At 33.0% G+C, this 13,854-nt stretch overlaps 1 protein-coding gene across 7 annotated transcripts in view; it reads left to right on the top strand.

The window, feature by feature from the left end:
• Nucleotides 1-8,798: 8,798 nt before the first annotated feature.
• The window catches only part of LOC134546306 (EH domain-binding protein 1-like), a 90,323-nt gene continuing 85,267 nt past the window's right edge, over nt 8,799-13,854 (top strand). For 2 of the 7 annotated variants that reach the window (XR_010079131.1, XM_063389030.1), the window contains exons 1-2: nt 8,801-8,918; nt 10,039-10,223. Coding sequence is in view for 5 of the 7 variants with exons in the window: in XM_063389030.1 (XP_063245100.1) it covers nt 10,180-10,223 (44 nt within the window). In the remaining 2 variants the exon portion in view is untranslated. Of the gene's footprint in view, nt 8,919-10,038; nt 10,224-13,854 lie in introns of all 7 variants that reach the window. The other 5 variants (XR_010079130.1, XM_063389028.1, XM_063389031.1 and 2 more) reach the window with 4 other exon arrangements.

Below are 13,854 nucleotides of genomic sequence, written 5' to 3' on the forward strand. Positions count from 1 at the left end.
TCGGCCGATATTACTGAAAAACGAAAGAGACTGCCATAACCTAAAAATCCACGAGTACCATTTTCACTTTTCGTAGTAGTACTGCATTCTTTCAGATCACATTATTTCTTAGCAACATGCGCCAACCGTACATATCAAAGTTTAACATCCTTTTTTTTTCCAACAATGTTCTTTAATTTAATATGTCATAAATAAATATTACATTACTATCACGGTAAATATACATCTCGGTTGTTACCGTAACTATAGTGCAAATATGGTAGCTATCATGCTTCTGTAGTAATTATGGTATCTACAACGAATCTTTAGTTCTTTTTTATGGTAATTATCTTAAAATAACTATTGGGTTTGTACTGTAATTATGGTACATCATCCATATTTCTTCGTATGTTGTTGTTCATTTGTCTTTTCTTCATATTTACGTGCGCCATTATTTGAGACAGGAAGTTTCAGAAAAAAAATTAAACGGACTTTATATCACACATTTAATGGCGTAAACGATGAGACCTCGGGCAATTTAAACGCTTTATACGGAAAAACCTACCATGCGGGACCTCGTAAGCGAGTTTTACTGTTGTTTTTTTTACCGTAAATAGTAAAAAACCGAATCCTTTGACGAATCCTATATCATACCAGTCGAAGCTTCGAATCCCTAGGATTCTGCGGATATTGGATTCGGTCGCCCCATCCCTAATTTTTATTTTGCATAATAGTAGCACCCATGGTCTCACCCCTAATTTTCAAACTTGATTTTAGAATAAAATGTGCGATGCTTAAGCGATAAAAATGGTAAATTTGTTATTTTTCTTTTGTACAACTTCCTTATGCTGTGATATTTTTATTAATATTTTTATCCTTGAAAGTCAAACATGCTAAATAAGGTTAGCGTTGATACTTTTTATGGTGTTCCCTTTATTTACACTTTCCCGCTATTTAAACTTTTTTACTTTGACCCCATGAAAAGTGGAAATAAGTTTTACTGTAAATAATGTGCGTAGCCATGTTCCACTTTATAAAACAACCAGTTACTTACTTCATTTAAACTGTGAATTATGTGACAAGTTTTTCAAAGGTGGTATGTTAAAAATTTTTAATGATCTATGTTATTTTAATAAATATTCTCAAATTCGATTGGGAAAAAATTCGAAACTCGTGAATTTTTTTGAAATTCGATTCGAACTGAAAAATCACAATTTGCAAATGTCTACTGTATATGTACATATATATGCATACACACACATGTATATAATCACTTGTAATTTTTTCGTAGTACAGTTTATAATACTTGTAACTACACAACTTTTATTGACCAATTTCCTAGATTTTCCATTTTCAGTGACTTATCGCAGAAAAATTAAAGGTTTACTTAATTATATTTATGGGCCGGTTGAATCCTCGAACCCTTAAATACCGTTCAATCTCTAGAATTGGGTATATGTGAGATTTGATCAAAAAGTTTGGAGGAAAGGTAGTCAACTCAAAATTTCAACACTGACATTAAGTGTATTAAGCCTATTTTTACTTTTCTTTGTTATCTAATCCATTACTTTTCCGATTATTAGTTTGATATGTAATTATGTAAATAAAATTACAATATATATGTTGATTTTGGAAACTTTTTGTGTGAAATGAAAATTTAAATTTTTGAATGTTTCAGCACAATAGTGAATATTATTTTTTTATCATAAATTATGTTATTCTCAACTGATTCAACTGGTAGTTCAAGGTACTCTTTGTAATTCAAATTCGATATGTAGATTCATAAATTGGGATTTGACACATCACAAGTTATTTTCATTGTGTGATAGAAGTAGAATGTTGTCTGTAAAAATTAGCTACATATATAAAGTACATAGAACCTTTTTTTTACACTATTGAAGGGGGTGTTTGAAAATTTGCAGAATGCAGGAAAGTGTAAAATAAGGGAAATTTATGAAAAATCATTTTTTGCTCAGAGAACTGTGATATTATATGGCCTAAACATATTCTACTCTGATATACACTTAAGGCTCGGTCTCAGTCATGAGAAATTGTCCTTGCGGCTCTCAGGCCGTTGAGGTGTGGAAAGATGAGCAGAATTCACAACACAATGCCTTACCCCCACTCTAGACCAGCGAGGGAGGTAGGTTTTCCTTCTCCCCTTGGTCACCCTTCACCCCTCCTACGCATGGAACCGGTATTTACGGACTGCACCCCTCCCCCTCGACCATCCTGTAAGTTGTTATCTCACAGGCGGAGGGAAAATCCTTCCGTCTGGCCTAGGCTCAGTAACCTCGCATTTCAGATATGTGATTTGTCACGGCCACTATCGGTAACACATCACGCCAGTCAGAAGGTGTCGTCTGCGTGTCATCTGCTTTGATATTAGTTTGTATAGACCTAGTAACACAGGATTTTGCCCTGGTTTTATAGCTGGTTTGTTTTTATATCTCAGCGCTATGGATAAGCGTATCAGATTAAATAGTTTTCCAATAAAAAATTGGAAAATAATAATAAAAAATTAAAAAAGATAAAATTTATCTTATTTTCAGTAATTATGGTGTTTATAAGATCTTGTTTGGCTAGCCTTGCGCTGCATTCCTACTCCAGACATAACAATCTGTAAGTGCAAGGTTTACTTTTACCAATGCCAAACAGCAAATTGACACAAACACACTGCATTTCTTGAAAACACTGTACCATTGTCATGTAATTTTCATAACACGTCAAATTCGGCCATTAAAAATACTTAAAGGAAACTACGCAGGCAAGATTTAAATATGAGCTTTTGACAATTTTCACAATTTTCTTTTCTTTTCATATACTAAATAGGATAAAAACTAAAGAATCATCCCTAGATAATAAATGTTTAAATTTTATTTTAAAATACCATAATCCCACACCGTTTACTTCCTGAGATACGCACATACGCTTACAAGCTGAGTATCACTAAAAAAAAAACTACGTCCCCAGTCCTCTTGAATAGATTTATGGGAACGTTTTCAGTTTTCTGTATAATCAGTTTTAAGACACAGTAATTTACAATAAAAGAATGTAAACATCAATGCAAGTTAGTCTCCAAATGAAAAAAAGTTGTCCGATTACATGTAAAATGTCAAAGAACCATATTCTAAACTCATCCGCTTAAATGTCATGCTGTAAACAAGGGAGCATGAAAATGTTCTGCATTTCATGGAGTAAAGCGGGAGTACAAATTTGATACTTATATATATAAAGAAATAAAATCGTACAGATTTGGTACTTACTACACCAGAAAGTGAACTATAGTTGTTTCTGTAAGATCTCTTCCCCCGGCAGCAACAGCTACAACTGTGAGTAATGGAATGCCATCATGTTCTATGTGACCACGTTTCTTGGCCTCTTCAATTTATTCCTTCACAGCTGTTTTCATTTCAGCTTGCGCAGCCTTCGCCCAATGTTCCTCCAAATTGTCATGATATTTTTTAAATGTGTTAGGTGCCATTCATGGGATATCCATTGTAGTCATAATTTCTTCTAGCTGAGACTATCCTCCGCCAGTACTTATTGATGCTGACACAGCAGCAGTGTTTACATCCATGGATGTAGAGCTCCGTTTTATATTCGTCCAAACGGTGGATTTCAAATTGCTCATTTGGCATTTCAGTACTCTTCCTGAATTCAGGCCTTCTCTTTTCTCAGAAATGGGAATCATAGTTTTCAATGAACAATGACAGGGAATGTGATCATCTAAGTCTTTTAACAGTTGGAAAAGGAAGCCGATATCAACAGTACGTCTATCTTTAAAGGAATATGCACATTTCTGTGCACTCGTATCAACATCAATGATGTTTCTGGAAAAAAACAAAGGTCACTATATACGGGCAATGATAAATGCGTACTGCGAAGTGCAATAGAAAACAGTTTATTTATATGGTTGCTATAAAATACATTTAAAAAAAATTAAACAGTACGCTGGTACAATTTATAAATCTTCATATGCTTCACAAGTTTAAGGACAGTTTAACATAACTGAAACCGGAATAGTTTTTTTTTCCTATGCGTAAAACGGCTAAGTTCTAGTAAAATAATATTTAGATCCTAAGGCAAATGCACAATGGAAAATAAAGTGGTAAGGACTATGAGAGGCTGTTCAAATAGACAACTTTTGTAAGGCATTGCTTAAATTCTAAATTGTGTGTGTCTACCAAAGTATGCACAACACAGTGCAACTAGTTTCCCCTCGTCAATACTAATACAACGCAGTTTATAACAGTCGGCAAGTACGTTTAATTTCAGGGACATGCAGAGTCAGGTAGGGACAATTTTGAAATGTTGATTTCAAAAGACCTAAACTTACCGTGAAGAGCCTACACTGTAAAATATTACATACAGTAAAAAAACGTTTTATACTTTTTAAAAAAAATTATAAACTAGCTGGCAAGAATTTTATGGTGAAAATACACATCATTTACAATAAATTTTATAAGTAATTTGTGTGTGGTCTACCAGCATCATATATCTTGTCGAATTGTCGAGTAAAAATAATTTTTTTTTAAATATTTGGCTATAATTTTTTTGTAAAATCGCAAAAATCTGTATGTGTAATTTTATACATTTTTAAAGTAGCTAATACCGTCATAGACAAGTGTAAATTATCTAATTGATGTAATTACCTTAGTTTATACTATGGTACTTCTTTTAAAATAAATAATTGTTTAAGAAACTAAAAAACACGCTTTGATAGAAAAACAGACTAAAAAGTATAAAATAATTTTTAATAAATTTAAATTATTAATAGTGTGACTATCAAAAAACATTACTTAATTGTAAAAATGTGTGGGGTGCTTTTTAAGATATTTCCATAATGACTCTACTCTGTCAATAAAATATTATAACAATTGACATCAAGCACCCCAGGTTTTTTACAATAATTTTTTTTTATCACACTATTCATAAATTAAATTTATTGAAAATTATTTTCTACTATTTAGTTTGGTTTTCTATTAAAGCTTGTTTTTTAGTTTTTTGAATAATTTATTTTTTAATTTTAGTTTAGTTTTCTGTGAAAGCGTGTTTTTTTTTTTTTAGTTTTTAAAATATTATTTATTTTTTACTTTTTAGTTTGGTTTTATATTAAAGCGTGTTTTTCTAGTTTACTATTATTTATTTTTACTTTTTAGATCAATTTATCATTAATGTGTGGTTTTTAATTTTAAACGATAATTTATTAAGCTCCCTCTGGAAACTTTATTTCATACGAGTACATGCTGCAAGACACTACCGTGTCTCCGGGTATAAAAATCTCTAATCCTGAAGATCCTGATCAGGATAATGGGACAAACTGGTACTTTGTATAGAATGAAACTCGGTGGTGCTTTGTCGTATCGAGCTAAACAGGGTCCGCTCCCGCGCCGACAAAGCTAAAACAATAAAACAAATACCTGGAACGCGGGAAAGACGACATCCGCACGACCGACCACTTCGTGCATTTTCGTGTATTGTCGGAAGCAAAAAAAAAAAAAAAAAAAAAGAGGGTCGCAGGTAAGTTGTGGCCACAGCGGGTGGTACCCCACCCCCTAAACCCCCCTGGCGAAAGTCCAAGCTCTCGCTCTGCCGGAGCGCGGAGGGGAAGGATATTGCGGGTGGTGGGGGAACAGATCTCAGGGTCGCGCATTCTTGAGCCAAACGCCGGAACTAAATATAAATATTTGAAATACTGTTTATAAGCAAACCATCTATCGAATGTACACAAATGTATATATATTCAATATCTTCGTAAAATTTCCTATAGCTGTATTGTAAAATAAAACCATTTTTTGATAATTAAAAAATGAACAAATATAATATTTTTTTAAACTTATTAAAAACAGTTAAGCCGCTAACTTTTACTATGCATCCTATGTCAACAATGTCTACTTGCTGTATATAATTAATTTTATGCTTTCTGATGTTTCTAAGCTGTGCTAAGAGTGCAGCAAAATGAACACTTTTTCCCATTGCATATATGCTATGAGACCGAGCCTTAAGTCCCATATTTACTTTCTGTTAGTGTTGGGCCGATTCCTAAAATATACCGATTCCGATTCCATTTTCGATTCTTAAATTAAAGGGTCGATTCTTCGAATATGATTCCGATTCCTTAATTTTTTCTGACAATGTTCAACAGAGTAATATATTCAGAAAAAAAGGTTGTTTATGATTTTAAAAATGTAATTGCGTTGTGTTTCATTTTCTGTGCAGAAATTAACATTATATACAGCTTATATATAATGTAAAAAGCATGTTCATTACCATCAAGTTACGCTACCTTGTATTTCTAGCACAATTTGGCCTTTTAACCTTGCATATAGTTAGACGAAACACGTGTTCAAACACTGCAAGTAATCAAGAGATGTCTTATGACATAAATTGTAAATAATGTTATAACTTAATCAACTTTAGATACCTTACATTATCAACTCAATTTATTTATTGTAAAAAAGGAGGGTTTGTACGGTTAGGTTAAGAATTTTATTTTCAAGCACAACTAAATGATGATCCAAATAAAATGACAATATAACCTCTTTTTACATATTTCAAGGGACCAGGGCGGAAAAAAAAACTAGAGGGAAATGTAAAAATAAAACTTTATTATCTCATTATGATGGAAACAAAAATGCACCACACTAAAATAAAATGTCAGAGATGCTTACGTTTTAATATATTACCTAGAACTTAATTATCTCACTTGGTGAAAATAATAAATCCATCCAGTCTTGCAGTTCTTCACAACAGTAAAGAGAAAATAAATTTTAGGTTCTTGAGTAAGAAAGATCTGTGCATGTTTAAGCATCTCAAAATTTCCACATTTTATGGTGATAATTTCTTACACAAAATATTTAAACTCTTCAAATAATCGCGTGTTAACATATAATTCATTTCAGAAATTTATCGGAAACAATTCTGTTAAACTAACACAACTACTTTTAAAAGATTGTTTATGTTTAGTAATAAACATTTGCGACCGTTTCAGCAGCAATGTTTGGAAATTCAGATTTGCCAACTTCCTTTCCAAAATATTTCTAATGTAAAACGAGCATCGCTAAACACGCACAAGAACGCCAATTTACAGCAATTTGGTTATGTTGCTTTAAACTTATTTTTATATGGTCGCAGTAATCCACTGTGAATTTTAGTAAAATTTCGTTAAAAAGTTATTTTATTTATAATCTTTAAAGTTTAAAGTGCAGAGATGTGAAACATCTTAATTTTCACGTTCACGTCACCAAAGATTTGGTTCATGGCCGTATGGTTTACCATGGCAGGTAGCACAAACAAAAAATTAGGTTGTTTACAATGGCAAACGTAGCTGCCATGATCAAATAGTTAACGTTTAGAAAATAAAATTTACATTATTTTCTTTAAACATTTATGGCTTTGTTTAGTTTTTTGAAGGTTTACTATTAAATGTGGTGCTGCTGCAACGTAATTTCCGCTTAAAGCTTAAAGCGGGAAAGTAGATACTGAATTTGTACTGTAGGGAAAATGGCGGTGCAAGTAAATAAATACGTTAATCACCGAAATTCGTAAATCAGTTCCGTAAAAAAGGTTTTATTATGTAGTTTAAAAATTATATTTGCATGCATTTTAATATTTTCTTACGTTGCGTAGGAGATGAATTTTGCAAACTTAAAAACAATGCAGGAATCGGTCATGGTCGATTCCAAAACCATTGTATTCTGAATCTCACGATTATAGTGAAATCGGTGGAACCGACCGATTCCGGAATCGGAATCGACCCATCACTACTTTCTGTAGAGTTTATATTTAAGCTTACAGTCTATATTCGTACTTTCATACTTAAATTAGCAATTCATAATAACATGACATTTACAGGTTAAGAATATTACCAAAAATTTCACAAAACATAATGAAAGTGAACTAAAGCAAAAGTTATATTTTTAAAAGAAAAAAATATATATATATATACAGCAAGGGGTACATTCGAGGCCCTTGCACCCACAAACGATTACTTCAAAAGTATTTCAAGTTCCTCATATTTTGATGCACTAATGTATTTTCTCTTAGAAAAACCACCACACTGAGATGCATTTTCTTCAATCATTTCACGATTTTTCACAATTGTGTTCAGAGTTGAAATCCACACGCCTAACCTCTCAGCAAGTGAAACACGAGTACCTGTGTGCTCGTCCAAGCACTTTAAAATGTTGAGTTTTTCATCAATCGAATATGTTTTCCGTTTTTACATGCTGCCATCTTGTTAAAATACATACAGATTAAAACACAGTCAATTACTCACAGGAAAAAAAAAAAAAATCCTTTATTCACAATATTATTTGTTGCTGACCATATTATTCTTAACAGACGTTGACAAAGATTTAATACCAGAAATGTAGGCCTATACAGTATGTAATCCTGAATGTATAAGTTAGTGATGAACAGATGGAAATTCTATCAACTGTAGCACCAGCGTCGCATGCCTACATTTTCTCGAAGTCTGCCTTTATTAGGCCAGTGTTAGCTGCCTGTCAGTACCGTTTTTAATGAAGCAGCACCTCGAAAAATTCACGAGCTACAGCGCTAGTGTTCCCAACAGCATTTTTGATTTGGTATTTCACACCATAGTGATATCTTCATAGATAAGATATCCATAACAAACACGGAAATAACGAATTTATGTAGGTATAGCATAAACAAATAGCATAAATTGCAGGAAGCAGATGATAGGCACGTTGTAATCAACGGGAATTTATTGCATTGCATTAAATGAGGTTCAAACGGGCCTGAAATAAACTGGTGCAAATAACAGGATAACGTAAAATGTGGTAATGTAAAATCAGGTTCTACTGTAGTATGTGTGTTTTTTTTAATTGTATTAATACTTTTGTTCCAGTGAACCATCGGAGGACCAGTCAAAGAATATCAGACTGACATTGCAGCCACTTAATTTATCGCAGGTACACTATTAGTTTTTATCTTCAACTACTTGTTTTAACTCTGAATTTTTTTTTTTTTTGTGTGTTTGTATAATCATGAATTATTTTAAAAAATTGGTATTTTAGCTAATACATAATGACTGCATTATTTTTTTAATGTTTTGAATAGTTGTACTTAGTAATCTGTGATTCTGTGGATGATTCATCTCATCTGATCCGTGTGTTCTTCATGGTCTGAGCCTATTTCCTGGTTTTACAGGAGAAAATTACTTCTTTGCCTCATGATAATTGATTAATACTTAATGCCATAATACTGATAATACAGGCAAATGGAAATTTCAAGTTGCAAAAAATCCAGTAATCAGTTTTATTATCATTACCTATGTTTTTTGGATTGCTGAATCAGAATCTGGAAATTACAAAATTACCTGGTGTGTTTTGAGATATTCGCAAGAAACGACAAAATTTTTGCTCCTCCTTTTTCTTCTTATTCTTCTTCCCCACTTATAATTTAAACAGAATTTGTGGTAGTGAAAAACTTACTCTTACAGTTTTGAAATTCGACTACATCTTCCACAATTTGAGCTCGACCGCAGCTCTGTATGTCTTATACTTCCTAAGATACAGCACTTCAAAAATTTTGTAATATTTTTTCCAAAAAGTGGATTTTTAAGTTTACGGTCAAATTTTGGGCTAAATATTGGGAAACATATTGATCCTAAGAGGAAAATTGTTTCGAGTGAAGTTGTAGCAAATCTATTTAACATAGAAGGATGTATGTAGACCCAATGTTTGAATCATAGCTTACAAGAAACAAAAAAAACAAAAATAAGAAAATTTGATTTTGGAATGATTTAATCTAAACCCTTTCCATGACTTAAAAACTTCACTAAAAATTTTTGTTGCAAACAGTTCCATAAAACTGTTGGCTCAATGCAAATTTTACACTCCAGATAATGTTTTGGGTGTGGCAAACATGGCACAGACTATCAGCTTTAAAAATAGCAGCTTCACACAGTATGCATGTAGTACTACATGCATTGCCAATCCTGTTTATTGCCTACTTGTTGGTGTTGAGAGGTGGTAAAATGTAGGTAACCAAAGGTATACTGTATGATATTTGTATGTTTTGTGGTTGTAGAAGGAGGAAGCAGAATCTCCACCGAATGTGAGACTCAAGGAAACCACGCCCGGCCAAGATCTCCTAGAGTGGTGTAAGGAAGTGACCCGTGACTATCCGGGGGTCAAAGTCACCAATCTGACTACGTCTTGGCGGAATGGAATGGCCTTCTGTGCTGTCATACACCATTTCAGACCGGATCTCATGTGAGAGCAAATAAATAATTCTGTAACATTAAGAAAAACTATAAGTCATATATACATACCAGTTTTAATGAATACTTTCTTTTACAGTCTGTAATGGCAGCATTTACCCGAATATGATGGCATTAATAGTCACATTTTATTAGGGGTGTGCGGGTACCCGAAATTTTCGATTTTGGTTCGGTTCCGTTCCATGAATACCCGAACTCACCCCGATTAATTTTAATGGATTCGAAATGCTTCGAGTCCAAAAAAAAAATAGAGGTCTGCGAGTACTCGAAAATCGAGCTTCAGCCCAGTACTTACCTCAAGCTCGAGCTTGGCTTGAAAAAATTGTGAGGCTCGAAAATTTCGAGCTTCAACAGTAGCATGTTATTTGGCCAGAAAGCATTGTGACGGTGTTTTACTATTTAGGGGGAAAAAAATACAGTAAAACTCGCTTACGAGGTTCCGCATGGTAGGTTTTTCCATATAAAGCGTTTAAATTGTCCGGGGTCTCATCATTTACGCTATTAAATGTGTGATATAAAGTCCCGTTTAAAAATTTTCTGAAAGTTCCTGTCTTAAATAGTAATGGCGCACGTAAATATGAAGAAAAGACAAATGAAGAACAACTTACGAAGAAATATGGATGATGTACCATAACTACAGTACAAACCCAATAGTTATCTTTAGATAATTACCATAAAAAGAACTAAATATTCTTTGTAGATACACTAGAGTCCCGTTATAGCGAGGTGTCACGGTTCCGGGTTTGATCCTCGCTATAACCGTGTCCTCGCCATAACCGAATTGGACAGATTTTAGCACCCCCCCCCCCCCCCCCCCCAAATAAAAATTAACCGAAAATAGCATAAAAATTGTGTTTAAATCTGTATAATTGGAAAATAACAGGTTATATTAACGAAATCTTAATTTCTGTGAGCAGATGTGTGAATTCTCTTTAAAACGATACCCCACAAGTACAGATGCGATCACCAATTGCGTCAAAATAGCCAGAATACCCTACCATGCCACGTAAGTATAGCAACTCAGTCCGCATTCGATTACTCAACTTGTCCTGCTCAGAAATAATTCCAAACAAGTTTATAAATATTTGTGTATTATTAACATGATCAATTAGCAACCAGTATAAAGACGGCTCTGACTTTTTTGGCCTAACATAGTTATAAACAATGTTATTATTCATTAATGAAAATGTCGTAACAGATTAATTAAGAGCATTTATATTTTAATAAAAGTGCACATTGTTATGTTTAATGGCGGGAAAAAATAGATTTTGTCTATTTTCTAAATAATAAGAAATGTGTACAAGTATATGTATATTCAAAGGCTTGGTTTATTCGACTCAAGCATACCTTGGCCTTGAAGCCAGCCAGTGATGCTGTGACACTGAAGTCGCAGGCACAGATAACTAACAGAAGTTTGATAAAAGAAAGAAAGGATGGGATTCTATTTTTAAAGCCACTTAGGTGGCATCTGCAAGGCTGAAGAATGTGACAGGCGTCATGGCAAGATGTCTAGTGGCAAGCGAGAGGGGTGGAGATAAAGCAGACAAATAACCAAAGCGCGCTTCAAGCGATCACGCCGTAAATTCCTCAAAAAGACCTCGTTATAGCCGTGCTCTCGCTATTACCGTGCTCGCTATAACGGGATTCTACTGTACCATAATTACTACAGAAGCATGATAGCTATCACATTTGCACTATAGTTACCGTAACAACCGATATGTATATTTACCGTGATGTTAATGTATTTATTTATGACATATTAAAATTAAAGCACATTATTGAAAAAAAAAGTAGGGGTGTGCGAATATTCGTAAACACGAATAGTTGCGAATAGTAACTGACGAACTATTCGCATTCGTGAGTCAAATAGCAAAATTTAAAATTGCGAATACCGTATTGGCCTGAATAAGGCGACCTGCATTTTCAGGAGGCCAAACAAATGTAAATTAATTTTGGTGGAAATTAATGTGAAAATTCATTAGACATACAGTTTGTGTTGATAAAGATAAATCCTTTTTGCATTTATGTATACCGCATTTAACTTTCCGTTTCACTTAAGCTACGTATTACTATTTAGTAGTGTGTTAAACGTAACAAAGCAAACAAAGAATGCAGCTTTCCGGAACAAAACACGTGGCTAGCTGCCATGGTGAAGCGTACGGCCATGAATAGGTAACTTCAGTGACGTGACCGCGAATATTTGTCCATATTACTCTCTCACAGAGAGTCTCTGTCCTAAGAATTTTAATGAATAATCTATGATAATTATCTTGTTTGAAAGGTTTTTACATAAATAGAGTGGATTACTGTGAAATTATTAAAATAGCTTTTGAAGCAATGTACCAAATTCCTGTAAATATGGCGTCTTCGTGCGTGTTCAGCAATTTTCGTTTTACAACAAAGAAATATTGTGGAAAGACAGTTGGCAGCCGTGAATTTCCAAACATTACATCCGAAATGTTCTTAACATTTTCTGCTTGTGAACGTAAACAATTGTTCTGAAAATAGCTGTGATATTTTAAAACAAATATTTCCGTTAAAAATCTGAAATTAAATTAACGTAAATGTTAACACGCGATTGTACACAAAGTACAAATATGAATTGTGTAATAAAAGGTTGCCATTTTGAGATGCTTCAACATTCACATTTTTACTCAAGAACAAATATTTTAATTTTAATCTTTAAACAATTTTGACTTATCGCAATATTGGGTAGATTTATCGTTTTCCCCGTGTGAGGTAACGAAGTTTTAGTTAATATAAATAATCGTGAACATTTTGTTTAGCAATGTTTCTACTGTAGCTTTCAGCTTGGAACAAATATGTTTGTGGTGCTGATGTCGTGGGTGGGAAAATAAGGCGACTTCCAATTTTCTCATTTCTCGTTTATGTAAAAATGGTCGCCTTATATTCGGACCAATACGATATTTACATGGCTGTGTTTTATGGTGGTTCCAAGAGCTTCGGTTTTCATTAGCTTCTAATGTAATTTCCAAAGTATTTATACATTCTTACTAACATAACCGCATTGTATTTTTAAAAGGTTCAATTCAAGAAAAAAACCAAACCAAAATCATCCTACATTAAACCAACTTGTTTCAAAAGCCAGACTGTAAACGTAAACATGAAAAACAACGCCATTTCCAAACAAATATTGTTAGCAGGAATGCCAATGACTACCGTATTTTTGATGAACGGTTGCAATCGTTTACAAAACAGTTAAAATTAACTGTTTCAAATATTTTATTCAATGATAACCTTTTTATATACTCGGTTTGAGTATTAAAGTTAATCACGGAGTTTTTCCGGTCATATATGTTTGAAGTACAATGAAATTAATATCCCTTGCTACGCATTTTTAAATCCAAAATTTTCCATTGTGGTAACCGAATGGAAAAACAATAGATAACAATTATTAAATATTATTATATATTAAATAAAAATTAATGTCCTCAATAACTCTTAAAAATACTAAGTGAACTTTTTTTTTTTGTGGTTTCATTCACAGAAAATATTTTGTATAAACTAAATATATGAAAACCCACCATTGTTCAGTGTGGTAACATATTTTTTATATATATATATATATATATATATATATATATATATATATATATATATAT

Source organism: Bacillus rossius, chromosome 1 (genome assembly GCF_032445375.1).
Source record: "Bacillus rossius redtenbacheri isolate Brsri chromosome 1, Brsri_v3, whole genome shotgun sequence".
Taxonomy (NCBI): Eukaryota; Metazoa; Arthropoda; class Insecta; order Phasmatodea; family Bacillidae; genus Bacillus; species Bacillus rossius.